This window comes from Impatiens glandulifera, chromosome 8 (genome assembly GCF_907164915.1).
Source record: "Impatiens glandulifera chromosome 8, dImpGla2.1, whole genome shotgun sequence".
In the NCBI taxonomy this organism is placed as follows: domain Eukaryota; kingdom Viridiplantae; phylum Streptophyta; class Magnoliopsida; order Ericales; family Balsaminaceae; genus Impatiens; species Impatiens glandulifera.
Genome location: NC_061869.1, coordinates 5,505,275 through 5,521,150, shown reverse-complemented (window position 1 = coordinate 5,521,150; position 15,876 = coordinate 5,505,275). Strand labels below are relative to the sequence as shown.

Here is a 15,876-nt window from a genome sequence, read left to right as displayed (position 1 = left end):
ATATAACAACTTTATTGTTATTATTTATTTTGATATTAAAAAATTTTAAAAAATGTTGAAAAAAAAAGTTAAATAATATTAAATTTGAAAACAAAAATTAAAGAGAAATTAAAAAAAGTTAAATGAAGGTTAAATTTGAAAATATTAAGAATAAAAAGATGAATAAAATATATTGTTATTAAATAAATGAAAGATTAATGGTAAAAAAATGAAATTAAAATGCTAAAGTGTGTAGTATGTGAGGTGTAATTTGAATTTGAAAAATGATTTTAAACTTTAATAAATAAATATATATATATATATATTAATATTTCTGATATTAGGTTTGGGTTTTACACATTTTTCGCCACGACCTATATCTATATATATATATTAGAAAAAATATAAAATAATAATTTATTAGATGACTAAATAGAAATAGAAATAATTAAGAATATGAATATCAAAATTTGGGATATTTGAGTGGCTAAGACCATCTCCAACCCACAAACTCATTCTCAAACCCAAAATACTGTAAACGTCACATCAAACAGTAATTCATCTCCAACCCAAAAACTCATTTTCAAACCCAAAAGAATATTCTTAGAATATTCTTTTCTTACCCTCACTTTTTAACATTATTAATATTATCTATATATTTATCAATTTTACATATTTAATCCCAATTTTTTTTTCATTCATTTAATAATATTAAAATAAAATTAAGTATATATATCAATAATTCATAGACAACAAAATAATTCAATAATACAATTAAATAAACAAACATATTATATTAAAACAAACATATTAAGTATTTTTTATGTTTATTTGTATAATTTATAATTAAAAATTTATAATTTATAAAATTTAAGTTATCAAATATAACGTAAAAATATAAAATAAATTAGATAAAATTTCAAATATAATAAATTTAATAATTTAATTATACATTTAAAAAATATTATAATTTTCTATCTTAAAAATAAAAAATATAAGTTTAAGAATTAATTTATATGAATAGAAATTAAAAGTTATTAAAAAAAATAAATCTAAGGGTCATTTTTTAAAAATGACAAAAAAATATTGTAAATGAATAGTAATATTGCATATATGAGTTTTTTTTGGAGAGATAGTGTGAATTCCCATTATGGGATTGCGTTTGACGTTCGGTTTAAACAAAATTTGCGTTTGCGTTTGGCGTCCAGTTGGAACAAAGTTTGAGTTTGCGTTTGCGTTTGCGTTTGGCGTCCGGTTGGAGATGCCATAAGTCCAAAGATTCTAGAGCCAGTCAGCTGCTGCCATTCGTACGAATTGAATGGATTTGAAAAAAAATCATAAAACAAGTTTTTTTTAAAATTCATAAAGAAAATAATGTGTCGAAGATATACATAGCAATCACAAATGAATTTTACATTAGAAAGTTCAAGATATTAAAATAATTATCTCTTTTATACATATTAAAATAAAAACAATAAAATAAATAAATAATTTTTGTAGTCTAATTAGAGTAAAGCTTTATGTGTCCATTATGAATATTAATACCAAGCTATAGACTTACCCAGAGATTTGGGGCTCCCTTTGCCGAATTTGATGCAATCATATAATCTAAAATCAGAGTGTTTATTCCAAATATGTGTTTCTGGATTTTCTGGTAAAGACATTATTTGGATATTGCTAGATTGTTTCTTAATCAAAACCTTGACACCAAACTCACACTCGTTGTCGATCCGATCAGGTATCGATTTGAAGAATCTTTAAAGGTATGAAGATCAATAAACTTTTTTTTATCAATTAAAGACGACTACGTAGAATCTGCATCCATCATTAAACAAATTCAATATGAATTTGCTTGATGAACTAATAGCTGGAAGAATAATGAAGAGTGAAATGAGAAAACTTATTCAAAACAAAGTGGTTCATGAACTTTCAGTTTAATTAAAATTTTCTGCAGTTACTTAACTGCTTTTAACCATAATTATCAGTTAACTAACTGCTCCTAACAAAACTTTACAGTTAATTTCTAACAAATTACAAACAATATATTATACAATTTTAAATCAATTGACTTATAATATTCATCAATTATTTTTTCAATCATATTCCTAACAATAACTTATTAAATAAGTAGTTAATAAAAAATGACCAAGCAAACAAAACACAAAAAAAAATCAATAAGAAGCAATAAAAATGAGTAATGAAAATTAGCAGATTATCAAATGGTAAAAGAAAATAATAAAAAAATCTTGGTCTTTTAATGTTCTTTAACAAATGGATATTTGAACACATTGTGCAATTGGGTAGTGTCTTTGTGGGCTTACATGGCCAAACCAGAAGAAGAAGTTTAATAGACAAAGTTCAATTACTTCCCTACAAGAAAATTTATATATATTTAATTTTCAATCTATTTATCTTTATTCCCATCAAATTCTTCATTTTTAAAACATAATAATGTTTTATTTGATTTATTCATTATCCATTTTATTACTCTAAAAATATATTTTAAAACATATTCTGCTGCGGTTCTTGTGTGATGATGGATCGAAGTCATCAACGTGAAACGGAACTATGACTATCGGAATCGGAACGGCGTGGAAAGCAGGAAGGAAAAAAAAAAAAGGGGCCATCGGCATATATATATATATATATATATATATATATATATATATATATATATATATATATATATATATAAATACTGATTTTAGCTGTGCTCTAAATCTCATATGAGACTCACCAAAGAAAAATGGAATAAAGCCCTGTCCAAGTTCATGGTCCAAAATTTACCTACGGCCCAATATGATTATTTTTTTTAAATTTAATTGGAGTTTTATTATTTATGTGTCATTTACAACTTTTTTATTTTTTCAATTTTCTAATAAAGTTAATTTGTAAGAAAGTTTGACAAAATACAAATGTATTGTTGTATCAATTTACTCTTTACAATTATATAATTTATAGTAATTACGGTATGAAGTAAAAAATTAAAATGTTAAAAATTTATAAAGTAAAAAAATTAAATTGTTTTTGTTTTAATTTAATATGAAAAATTTTATTAAATTAAATATATAAAAATAAAAATAAAAATGGATGAAATTTTTATTTTTTTTTAAATCATATTAAAATATAATAATTTGATAAATATTTTTTACAAAATATGTTTTATTTGAATTTTTAATAAAATGAAAAAAACAATGACAGAAAGAGAGGAAACATACTAAATATGTTTTAAAAGAACTGGAACTATATTTATATAGAATATCTTTAAATAATATATATTTCAAAGTTGTTATGAAATTATTGTTTCTTATTTTTTTTTAATTAATTAATTAAAATAGAATAACTTGAGTTTAATTTTTAATTTGGCTCCCGAATTTGAGTTTAATATTTAAATTGGTTATTATTATTTATTTAAGTTATATTTATTTATTTATCTCTTATTCTATTTACTGCACGTTAGCTTCTGAATTTTAGGTTTCAAAGGAATAAGATTGAAATGAGAATTGTGAGCTTGATGAAGATTTATTTGCATGATTTGGAAAATTAATTAATTAAAATTTGAAGTGAAAACTCAATTTTATAATTTCGATATATTCTAACTGTTAGTATCCTTTATAATGATATTATTATAACGATTTCTTAGATTATCTATATATATAATATATATAATGATGTTTAATTTTTAAAATATCTGGATTGTTGGGTAGGGAGTTTTGGTTAATTTAGATATATATTGTGAGAGTAAATGGATATTTGGATCGGATTGTGGGTTGACCCGCCCATAAACTTAAAACGGTTAAAAATCAAATCAAATATGCTAAAGGTATGGTTCGAACTTGCAACCTAACAAAAACAAGTATAACTCTTTAACCAACTAGACTAATAACAATTTATATTTTAAATTCTACACCAAATTTTATGAACGCGGTAGTTCATCAATAGTTTTTAATCGGTCATAATTCTCTTTTGACTATGCGCTATAGATTTCACTATTATTAGTGAGTAATAATGGAAGAATTCCGTAATATTTATAGAGATAGAGGACATAATTAATATGGATATTGTATGTCTCGTCTGGGCTACTTTAATGGTAGTCTTTACATTTTTATTTTCACTCGTAGTATGGGAAAAAGTGGACCCTAGAGGTGAAACTAAATGAGTTGAGAAATCAAACTGTATCAATTGTTTTAAATATCGTTCAGCAATGTGAGAGTAAATGGATACTTGAGTCGGATTGTGGGTTGACCCGCCCTTAAACTTAAAACGGTTAAAAATAAAATTAAAAATTCTATTACATTTTTACCGTAATATTTTTTTCATGTTTTTTATATTATTACTCGTGTAAATGCACGGGATAAATGTTAGTTTCCATAAAACCACTAAAGTTAATGGTGAATTTAATCATTTTCTCAAATATTTACCAGATTCCAAGCATATTTAGTATCGTTTTCTCTTATTTATTTTTTCTTTTAATGTTAACTTAAAGGATTTATTTATTTATTTTTAATATATATGAACTTTAAAAAAAATTAAAAAAAATTATATAAATATTTTGGTAATTATTCTAGATTAAAGATATTTAATTTTAAATAAAATTATTATTTAAATTTATAAGAATTATAAATATATTATATATTTTAAAATTATTAATCTTATTAAATAAAATTATAATTTTAAAACATTTTATTATTGGTATTTCCTTTATTATTTATCACTTTAAAATTAAATCATTAAGTTAAAAATATATATCATAAAATTAATTATATATATTACGTCCATGGATAATGATTTTTCTGTTTGCCGCGCTAGGCCAGGCTTCAAATTCTGTTTTTCTTTTCCAATAGAAACAGTTGATTTATCAACTCATATAAAATAAAATAGTTTTCATAATAAATTAAAATTATATATTCTCTCTTTCTTGATAGAACAAATAAAACAAAATATTTTTATTACACATTTAAAAACGTATATATTAATAACTCAATATGATGAGATAAAAAAAATTAGAACAAATGTAATTTTCTAGAAAAGTTTTTATATATATCTAATAAATTGTATTGTAAAAGTAATATTAATAGTAATGATAATAACTTAATATCAAACTATATAATTTTATTAATTAATTGAATTGAGATACTAATTATAATTATAATTACAATTTCTAATTATTACATGATTAATAATCACGATACAGTACTAGCTACTTTCCGGTAAATCTACATTAACAAGGGCGAACCATAGATGAGACTCGACACGAAAGCTCCAGAGTTGCACCTTCATACCTTCCTTGAGACCATTACTTTTGACAAGGGTACTCCAACCTGTGACAAGATTATATACAACAGTCTCTTCCATTGTCCACTTCTTTATATTAAACCTTTCTTCCATAATATTCCCTTTTGAATCAATCATCTTCACCGCCAAACTATTAAGAGGCGTATTCATCTTCTTTTTCTTCTTCACATTCTCATTCTTTTCCTTCTCTCTTTCTTCCTTCCTCTTTTTCCTCTCCTCTATTGTTGGTGTTGTTTCGTCCAACCATTTTCGCTCCGCTTCCGATAAGAAGAAGTTTAAAATTTTACTTTCCGGTATAGACAATCTACAATTGGATAGCTTAACATCGGTAGCATATAATTCTTTTTGAAAAACAACTGCTACATTTGTTCCTCCCATCTCTTGGATCTTACGGAGCATCCAAATCGGTAACTCCTTATCCTTACTACTAATTATTTCGGCTGCGGCAGCACTGGCCCTCTTCCCCTTCCTCGTTTTGAAAGACGAAGAAGAAGAAGATTCGCGTTTCCTTTTTCCGATATTGCTATCCTTCTTTACTTTCGGCATGGTGATCCTCTGGGTATTGGTGGGATTTTGGCTAAGTAAAAGTAGTGCATATATAGCAATACGTTCGTTTTCATTAAGATGGTCAAGCTCATGCTGGGGAGCCTTCATTACTACTAATTGATAAAAAAAAGATTTGTAATTGAAAGAGAGGAGATAGAAAAATATGTTTTCAAATAACTTAAATTACTTACATTTATACATTTATACATTTATTTATATAGGAGAGATAAATCCTTATTTATAATCAATTAATTTAAATTGGTTCCGAAATTTGAGTTTAATATTTAAATTGGTAATTATTATTTATTTATCCCTATTTACTCCATGCAATATTAGCTTTTGGATTTTAGGAAGGGGAATTAATTAATTAATTAATTAAAATGTTTGCCGTTCCTAAACGATCGGTTCTTCTTTGGGATTTGTTCAAATAAAGGGGGATCGAGATTAAGAATTAGTACATCAAAAAGGTTTTACAAATACATTGTTTTCCTTAATTACTATTTCAAAACTAAAAAATATATATAATTAATATATATAATATTATATTATTTTTGTTAAACAAAATATATATTAATTTAAAATATTATTTTTTCCTTTAAATCCTCAAGTTAAGTTATAAGTTAACGATGAAAAAGTGGAATGAATTCAAGCAATACCGATTTACGAAGCATCGAACAAACTTCTGATGTGAGTCATTCTCCCTCCTCTCATATATGTTGTATATACTTTATAAAATTTAACATTGACCCATCACATATTAACAATACACTTTTAATTTTTTGTTTTTTATTCAAATTTGTTTTTCTAATGGTTAATATAACCGCTCATTAAATTATATTGTTCTTATTCTAAATAAAATATAAAACATTTTAAGTCTTTGACACACATTTGAATATCTAGCTAGTCTAAATTTTGATTTTTACACAAATTTATTCTAATTCTAAATAAAATATAAACTTTAATTTATTCTGTGCATGGCACAATTTTAAAATAAGATAATATATTTTTTTTTATTTATGTTGAATTCATTGTCAATTCATGTCTTTATATGATCAAATATTTATTATTAGATTTAGATTGAAAAATAAATGTAATACTTTTTTATATTTATAATTATGAATGGAAAGAATGTCAATTTTATTGATTAAGTTTGAGTGATTTGTTAAATTTATTTATAAAGTTGTAAATTTTATTCATGTATATTAACTTGTCAAAAAGTATCCAAACTATTTAACATGATGGGATATATAGACAGACGATGTTAAATATTTATACAAGTGTATATTCCACTTATTTATTTTATATCTATACTTTTAATCTATTTTTTTCCTTTCAAACTTACATCAGTTTTTAATTTAACTTCTCTTCCTTATCACCCATCAATAAACTCCTATAGGAGCTTATGCTCTTTATCTAATTTTATTTTTATTATGTTTTCTCAATTTTATTTTTTCTAGGATTGTTTATTAATATTGTATAAATAATTTAATACTTATTTTTATGAAATATTCAGTATATAATTTCATGGGTAAATATAAAATAACCTTATATTATAAATATATATAGGTGTATATATATATATATACCTATATATATAAATGTATCATGTCCCTCCATGTAAAATTGGACAAATAGTTATTATAATCAATATATTTATATTAAAAATAAATGTTTCAAAAATCTTAGTGTCTTCATACTTATTTTAAATAAAGAATTTGAAAATTTTCTAATAAAAAGTATATATAAAAAAATAATTATAAATATAATAAAATCAAACTCATTAACCAAACACCACAATTTATTCTCTTTTATATATATATATATATATATATATATATATGTGGTATAAAAACACCTAAAAAAATTTTCATGAGATTTCTCTCGCTTTAATTCCATGAGGTCACATATTAGAAGTGACCTTAAAGCTCTGATCTTGTTTGAAATGGAGATATTTGAATTTTATGTCTTATTATTGATCTTTAAAAAATAATATAAAAATCATGCATACTTCCAAACAAACAAACAAAAGACAATTCTGTAAATATAAATATATTAAATAATGGAAAGTGTGTTTCAATATGGCAAGTATCAAACACTAACTCTCCCACATATAAATTTAAGTAGGAATATAAATGAAGGGGATATATATAATCAACATTAATGAAAATTAACCAAATCAATTCATCATCAAACAAAAACATCATATTGTCACCAAAATCACTAGAACAAAAATTAAAAATAAGATCCTTGGGGAATTTAAACAAAAGTAAAAAACCATAAACAATCCAAATACTATTTAAAATAAAATAAAAGATTATTTTGTGGACAGCACACCCATAAAAGGTATTAGTTCTACTCGGTAAAGCCACAAAACTCCGTCTACAAGGCTAGGAACAAAATCAAAAGAAATCCTGTTGCCACCACAAACTAGATTTGATTCAGAAAAGTAATATATCTATGCATGCATATATAATAAAAATTATTATATTCTCAAAACTAGTTTGCAAATAACTCCAATAAAATGAATAGTACCTTTAAATTTTTTATATTTCGGACCCGTATAGCATAAAAGCTTAAAATGGACACAAACTTTACTATTTGGCCTAAGACTTGAGTAGTCCTTCAAATGTAGATAATCTGAAATGCTATGATCATTTCCTAAGCTATACCCATAGGGATTGAGCCGAATATTCCTACATACATATATAAAATGTAACAATTGTATAGATCTTCATCAATAGCTTAATAAGAAACTATACCAATACCTTATACCTTACAAATAATTTATTTAAAGAAATATGCATGCAAACCATTCAAAATAGGAACCAATCCGACAATAAGCATGTTGCTTCATCTCCCAAATATGATGGTGGCTGGGATTTTCTGGTAAAGAAATCACTTGGACCTTGCTAGCTAGATTGTTTCTTAATAAAAAAACTCGACACCAAACTCACACGCGTCAACGATTATGTATCCATTTGAAGAATCTTTAAAAGTAGGAAGATCAATAAATTTAGATATTCCCCAACTCCTTTTTTGACAAATTAAAGAAAACAACACTAGAATCTACATTAATCATATCATGAAAACAAACGTTACACACATTGAATAAAAATAAAATCAATATAAATAAATGATCAATTTCCTGCAAATCATACATGACAAATTAATATGAAAGAAAGTATATATGCGCGACTTGATATATTAATAATTAAATTTAAAAGGGTAAATAAGTAAACTAACCATTTGTATTTAACAACTTCAAAATTGATCGGAAGTGAATTTTTGTATTGAGTATTTGGCCATATTTGAGAATAAATTGATTTTTAGCGTGTAATGCAATGGCGGATCATCTCTTCCTGGTAGAATATATGTATTAAATATTAATTCATCAAGATTATGTAAAATTAAAGATATATATTGTTTTAAAATGAAGAAATATATTCACCTTCAAAATATAAAGATGAATCCTTAAACCTTAGAGCATCTCCAGCGCATGACATGTGCCCGCATCGGACAGCGTGGAAAAGGGCAGGTCATTGGTTTTTTTCATTTTTTGCATTGGAGATAAAAGCAAAAAGAGGGCAGTGCCCTCTATGCCGGTCATGCCCTCTTCTGACTTTTTCATAATTATACAATATAATATATTATATAATATAGGAATATTAGTTATATATTTAATTATAATATTTTTTCCTACTATTTTTAAGTAACATTATTATAATAACGTTAAATAAATATATATTCTAAAGTTTTACTATAAAATAGGAATATTAATTATATATTAAATTATAATAATATTAATTATATATTTAATTATAAAAATATTATAATATATTTTAAATTATAAAAATATTTTATATTTTATTATAATATAGAAATATTAATTATATATTCTCAAATTTTCCTATAATATAGGAATATATGTTATATATTCTCAAATTTATTCTTTTAATTGTAAATTAATATATTTTTCTATTAATTATATTAACATGTTTTATATCGTTATAAATTATATCCGTTATAAAATATTTTCTATTAATTATATTAATATGTTTTAAGGGTGAAATTTTCAAATTCTCCTATAATATTATAATACAGAAATATTATTTATATATTTAATTAATAAATATATATTTTAAATAAATTAATATATTTTTTATTAATTATATTAACACGATCTCAAATTTTCCTATAATATAGGAATATTAGTTATAATATTCCTATATTATAAATTAGTTATTTATTTAAAATAGTATAAATAAAATTTATTATTTAGATAAGAGGGCGGGCGGAAGCATTGAAGTGTTTTGGCCAAGTAGAATGTGTGTCCGCTTTCTGCTGATGTGGAATATTGATTTCACAAAATCAGAGGGCAGAGGGCTTGTGCACTGCTGATGCTCTTAGACCCATATTTGATTAGATCATATACAAATAAGAAATGTATTGGAGATCATCAATTTGACTTATATATATATATATATAGGATATAGCTAGGGTTCTTAAGGGATGTATTATGCATGATTTCGAAGAGACGGTAAACGAAAGAGGTTTTTGATTGGGAAGCTGAAAAGATGTAATAATTGATCATTTAAGGAATTTTAAATTGAAAGTCCCAAAGGACATATATAGCTAGGGAAATTAATGTTCTTTACATTTTCAAGGATCATTAAAAAAAATTGTTTTTTGAAACTAGGGTTTGTCCTTTTAGTTAACCTAGCAGGCTAGCACCAATTTAACTATATAAGACATGTGTAGTTACCTTAAATTAGTGTGGCTTGTTGAATGTTGATCCAAAATTTAAAAAAAATGTTTTGATTTTATTTTATTTTGTCTTAAAGAAATTCTTAATATTTCATCTCAATTAAATAAGTAGTAAAAGAAAATAGAATGAAAACACGAGAAAATTATGATATTTAAGGTAAGACTATCACCAACTCATAAATTCATTCTCAAACTTAAAAGGCAGTAATTGTCATATCAAACACTAATTCTCTAACCCAAAAATCAATTTCCAAATTCAAAAAAATTATATTCTATATATTTATCAACTTTATATATTTTAATTTAACCCAATATTTTCTTATTCCTTTAATAAAATTAAGATAAAATTAATTATATATCAATAGTTATACACAAAAAAATAATTCAATAATATATTTAAATAAATAAACATATTATATTAAAATTTAAAATTTAAAAATACAATGTAAAAATTTAACATAAAATATAAAATAAATTAAATAAAATTTTAAATATAATATAATTTAATGATTTAATTATACATTTAAAAAATATTATAATTTTTTACATTAAAATTAAAAATGAAAAGACCAAATTAAAAGTTTCAAATAATTTATATAAAAAGTTTAATATTTAAATTAAAGAGTTTATATATTTTAAGGACTTATTTAAATATTTATATAAAAAAAGAAAACTGTTTAGAGAGTAAATTTTCATTTTGTCCCGTTGGAGGAAAAAATGGTGATGTCGGATGCCGAATGCCGTATGCCGGTGCTATTGGACATGGCCTTAAAAAATTACAAAATAAAAATCAATATAATGAAAGTTACTTCAATTTTGTGTTAACTATTCAACATTTTACCATTCTAAACAAGACTAATAGTAAGATTTTAGGTAAATTCGTAAAACTTTTTAAATTCTTAGTATTTTAAATTCTGAATACTTAATTATTCTCTCTGTAAGCTATCATTTATTAATTAACTTGATTTTAGAATTCACCAAAATTTCAAATACAGCCATAAACCATACAATTTCTAAAATAAAAATAATAAATAAATTTTTACTATCAACATGGTATTTTTTTCAATACCACCATCACATTAAAAATAAACTTAATCCTTTGACATTACAATTTGTTTTTATATAAAAAAATAAAAATGTAGGAGGTAGATAGTTGTATTTTATAAAATTATCTTATTAATTTTTAAATATAAACTCTAAGTAGTTTAATTAGTTAGAGTGTTATATATAATTATATTTAAAAAAAATCATTTAGATATATAGAAGTGTCCTTCACTTTCCTTCCATTATCTCACATATTAGAAGTGTCCTTGAAACTCTAGTCTTGTTCAATAGAGAGAGATTTGAATTTGATCTTATTATTGCTTTTTTAATACAAACAAACTACATCTGTAATTATAAATATAAAGTAATTATATATAATGGTAAAAATAGGCTACTCTACGAATTTCCAAGGGTGAGATTGTGATCCATTTTTTTTACTAGAACAATAAGCCGCCTCATTCTTTTTTCTTTCTTTTTATTTATTTATGCTCCAAATTTAACCTTTATTTTAACCCACATTTTAATTTTTTTTGGTAGAAAGATTAACCTTTTTAATTTAGAATATTTAGTGTGTAGAGAATATAAAATTTTTAATCTCTTAAATAAAATCACTTTACTTACTGTAAGTTGATATCTAATACAAAGATAAAATATTTTTAATAACCGAAAATCAGACTTTTTTAAGTTAATATTCAATAAAACAAGGTCTTTTAATTTTAATTCTATGAAAAAAAAATTTATTTAGACGGATATATACTTGTAGAACTAACTCACACAGACGTGAGTGGGACGTATGTACTAATAAAAGATCATTTAAACATATATGCTATTAAAAAAATTGGTTCATTTAACTTTTTATTTCTTTAATCTATTCGTGATCGATGAGTTAATTGCTTATACCCAAGAACAAATATATATATATAGGATATTCTATCAAACATAATTCAAATTAAAAAAAAATGTATACATCCAAATACTTTAAAAAAATAGTAAATTTATTATATCCATTCTTTGCGGTTTAATTCACTTTTATGAGTGGTTCTTTTAGAAATATTTTTTAAAGCATAGAAATAGAACTATTTACCAGTGAAACATATTTGGTGTAAATAATGTGATTAAACTAACTAAATGTGACAATGCTAAAATCCTTTCCAAAGAGCATTTTGGTGAAGAGGATAAATATAATTGACATAAATAAAAATTAGCAACGACATAAATTTAATAAAAAAAAAACTTCAAAATCACATGAACAAAAGTTAAATAAGATCCTTGAAAGTTGCAAACAAAAGTAACATGATCACAAAACACTAATCAAAATAAAATAAAAGATTAAATTGTGGACACCAGACCCATAAATGTAAGACTAATATCTGCTTCCACAGGGGAACTCCTTTAAATTCAAGATTTTAAAAAAAAATCATGAGAAATCAACTGATCACCTCCAGAAACATTCGATTCAAAAAAATAATGTACATCTGCAATGCATGTATAGAATTATTATATTTTGAATTCAAAAAACTAGCCCAACTTTCCAAAACATTACTCCACTTCAATTCTCATAGAGAAGAAAAGCTTTAGAAATAAATGGTACCTTTAAATTCTTTCGCCACATAGAAGTCGACAAGCTTAAAATGGATACAAATTTTACAATTTGGCCTAAGAGTTGAGTAGTCCTTCAAATCTACATAAGCTGAAATACTATTCATTCTGCCCATTAATAAAATGTAACATTCATTGATCTTCATCAATAGATAAAAAAAATTATTTTAGTAAAAGAAATATGTGTACCATTGAAAACCTCCAAGGGTGAACAGATTGGATTCATAGAGATCATAAAAATAAACATTTTTGACAATATCCCAATAAATTTTGATATTTCCCAATCCATTTTTGACAAATTAAAGAAGACTACACTAGTATCTGCATCAATCATATCAAAAAAATTAAAACGTGTTAAAACAAATAAAATCAATAGAATTAAATAAAAATGAAATCAATAGAAATGTGTTATCTGAAGTTGAATAATATTTAAAAGGAATGTTATCGTACACAAAAAATTTGATAACTGCACTCAATTCCCAGCCAATGGGGATAGAAGAATCCATCAATTCTATATTCATGGAAATGTAATCTTTAACCTTATTGCCATCTGGATATATGATCAATTTCCTGTGAATTATATACGTGATAAAAAAAAATATTATTAGTTAAATTTATCATATTAATAATCTAAAAGGGTAATGTAAGTAATAATTGACCATGTGTATTTCCCAACTTCAAATTGATCAGAAGTGAATTTATCTAATGAGTATTTGTCCATATCTGAGAACACTAAAAAGTCAATAAGAAGCAAGAAAAATGAAAAATGAGAAGATTATGATGATGTAAAATAAAATTACAAACAATAAACATAAATATAATTTTGAGTTAACTATAAAAAAAAATTTACAATTTTAAATATGAATAATTAGTAAGGTTAAAATTAAATCTTAAATAAAAAGTTGTAATTCATGATTTTACCAATTTATAAATTATTTCAAATTTATAATTTTATATGATTTTATAAAAATAAATGAATTTATATTTATAAATTCATTTTTTTTTATTAAAATAGATGAACTCACAATTTTACGAGTTTAAAAATTACATATAAAATTAAATTAACTGATTTTAGCTGTCCTCTCTTCTCAATCTCATATGAGACTCATCAAAGAAAAATGAAATACAGTCCTGTCCGAGTTTATGGTCCAAAATGTATCTACGACCCAATTTGTAGCCAGTTGCACGGCCCAATGTGAATTAACATCTCCCTTTCCATTCCTTTGTCTTGTCTAGTTTAGCGCTTAAAGTTTAAAAGATATCTATATATATATATAATGATACTTAATTTTTAAAGTGTCCGGATTGCCGGGTCGAGAGCTGTGGTTAATTTGGATATATGTGAGAGTAATTGAATACTTGGGTCGGATTGTGGGTTGACCCGCCCATAAACTTAAAACGGTTAAAAATAAAATTAAAAATGTTATAGGTATGATTCGAACTTGCAACCTAACAAAAATAAGTACAACCTTTTAACCAACTAGACTAATAACACTTTATAATTTAAATTCAACCCAAAATATGATAAAGACGTGACATTTTAACAATATAAGTTTAACTTTTTAACTAACTAATCTATATATATATATATAATGATGCTTAATTTTTAAAATGACTGGATTGCTGGGTTGAGAGCTGTGGTTAATTTGGATATATGTGAGAGTAAATGGATACTTGGGTTGAATTGTGGGTTGACCCGCCCATAAATTTTTTACCGTAATATTTTTTTCACGATTTTTTATATTATTACTCGTGCAAATGCACAAGATAGATGCTAGTTCTATTTATAATTCTTAAAATTAATGATAATTCCAAATAAATATTTTTAAATAATTGTTTTATTATAAAACTTTAAACAAGATTATTTTTTTTATTTATATTTAATTTTGTTTATAATATATTTATTTTTAATAAAACCTATTAAACTGTTTATTAAATAAATAACAAACTAAATCACATAATTAATTAATATAATTTAAAATAATTTGAGATAATAATTTAATTTTGAAATCTAATTATAATATTAATAATTTTAATTTATATATAGAATAAAATATAGACATTATTAAATATATTTTTATTATGAAGATATTAACTTTTGGGACGATGTAATATCAAAAATTTAGCCACGACGTATCTTGAGTTTATGTTTATTGTTATATGTAGAAATACGATAGTTTAGAACATGTTTGATTCTCGGTCTAGTGATTTCACTAATCGAATTAGATATAAAAAAAGATTAAATATTATGCAGATTTTGTCCTATAGAGAGTTTACTTTTGGTAGAATGCAAACAAGTGTCTTTGTTTGAACAAAACATTATGCATTGACAATATATGAATAGTTTTAATGTGGGACATTGTAATAAATTGTTCGTTGAGATTATTCCATATAATTTATTTTGAGAGAAACTTTGGGAGTCAAAGATTCTATCAAATATCTCGTTTTTTGGATTAAACATTATTCACGGTGAAATTTTTACTGATGTATATATGTGCATGAAAAAATGTTGTATTATGCCTAATCGTATGTGTCACGAAAATGTTAAATCGGCAACTCACTTATTTTTGTATTGTCGAGGGTGATTAATATTTGGAGTCTTTTGTGAAATATTACTTAGATTAATTGGATAATGCAAGAGTATTTGGA

The 15,876-nt window shown here is 23.7% G+C and overlaps 1 protein-coding gene across 1 annotated transcript; it reads right to left on the bottom strand.

Moving 5' to 3' along the window:
* Positions 1-5,175: 5,175 nt before the first annotated feature.
* Positions 5,176-5,928, bottom strand: LOC124912772 (B3 domain-containing protein At3g25182-like). The gene has a single exon (XM_047453420.1). The coding sequence runs from the start codon at positions 5,926-5,928 to the stop codon at positions 5,176-5,178; it is 753 nt and encodes a 250-aa protein (XP_047309376.1).
* Between the last annotated feature and the right edge of the window lie 9,948 nt (positions 5,929-15,876).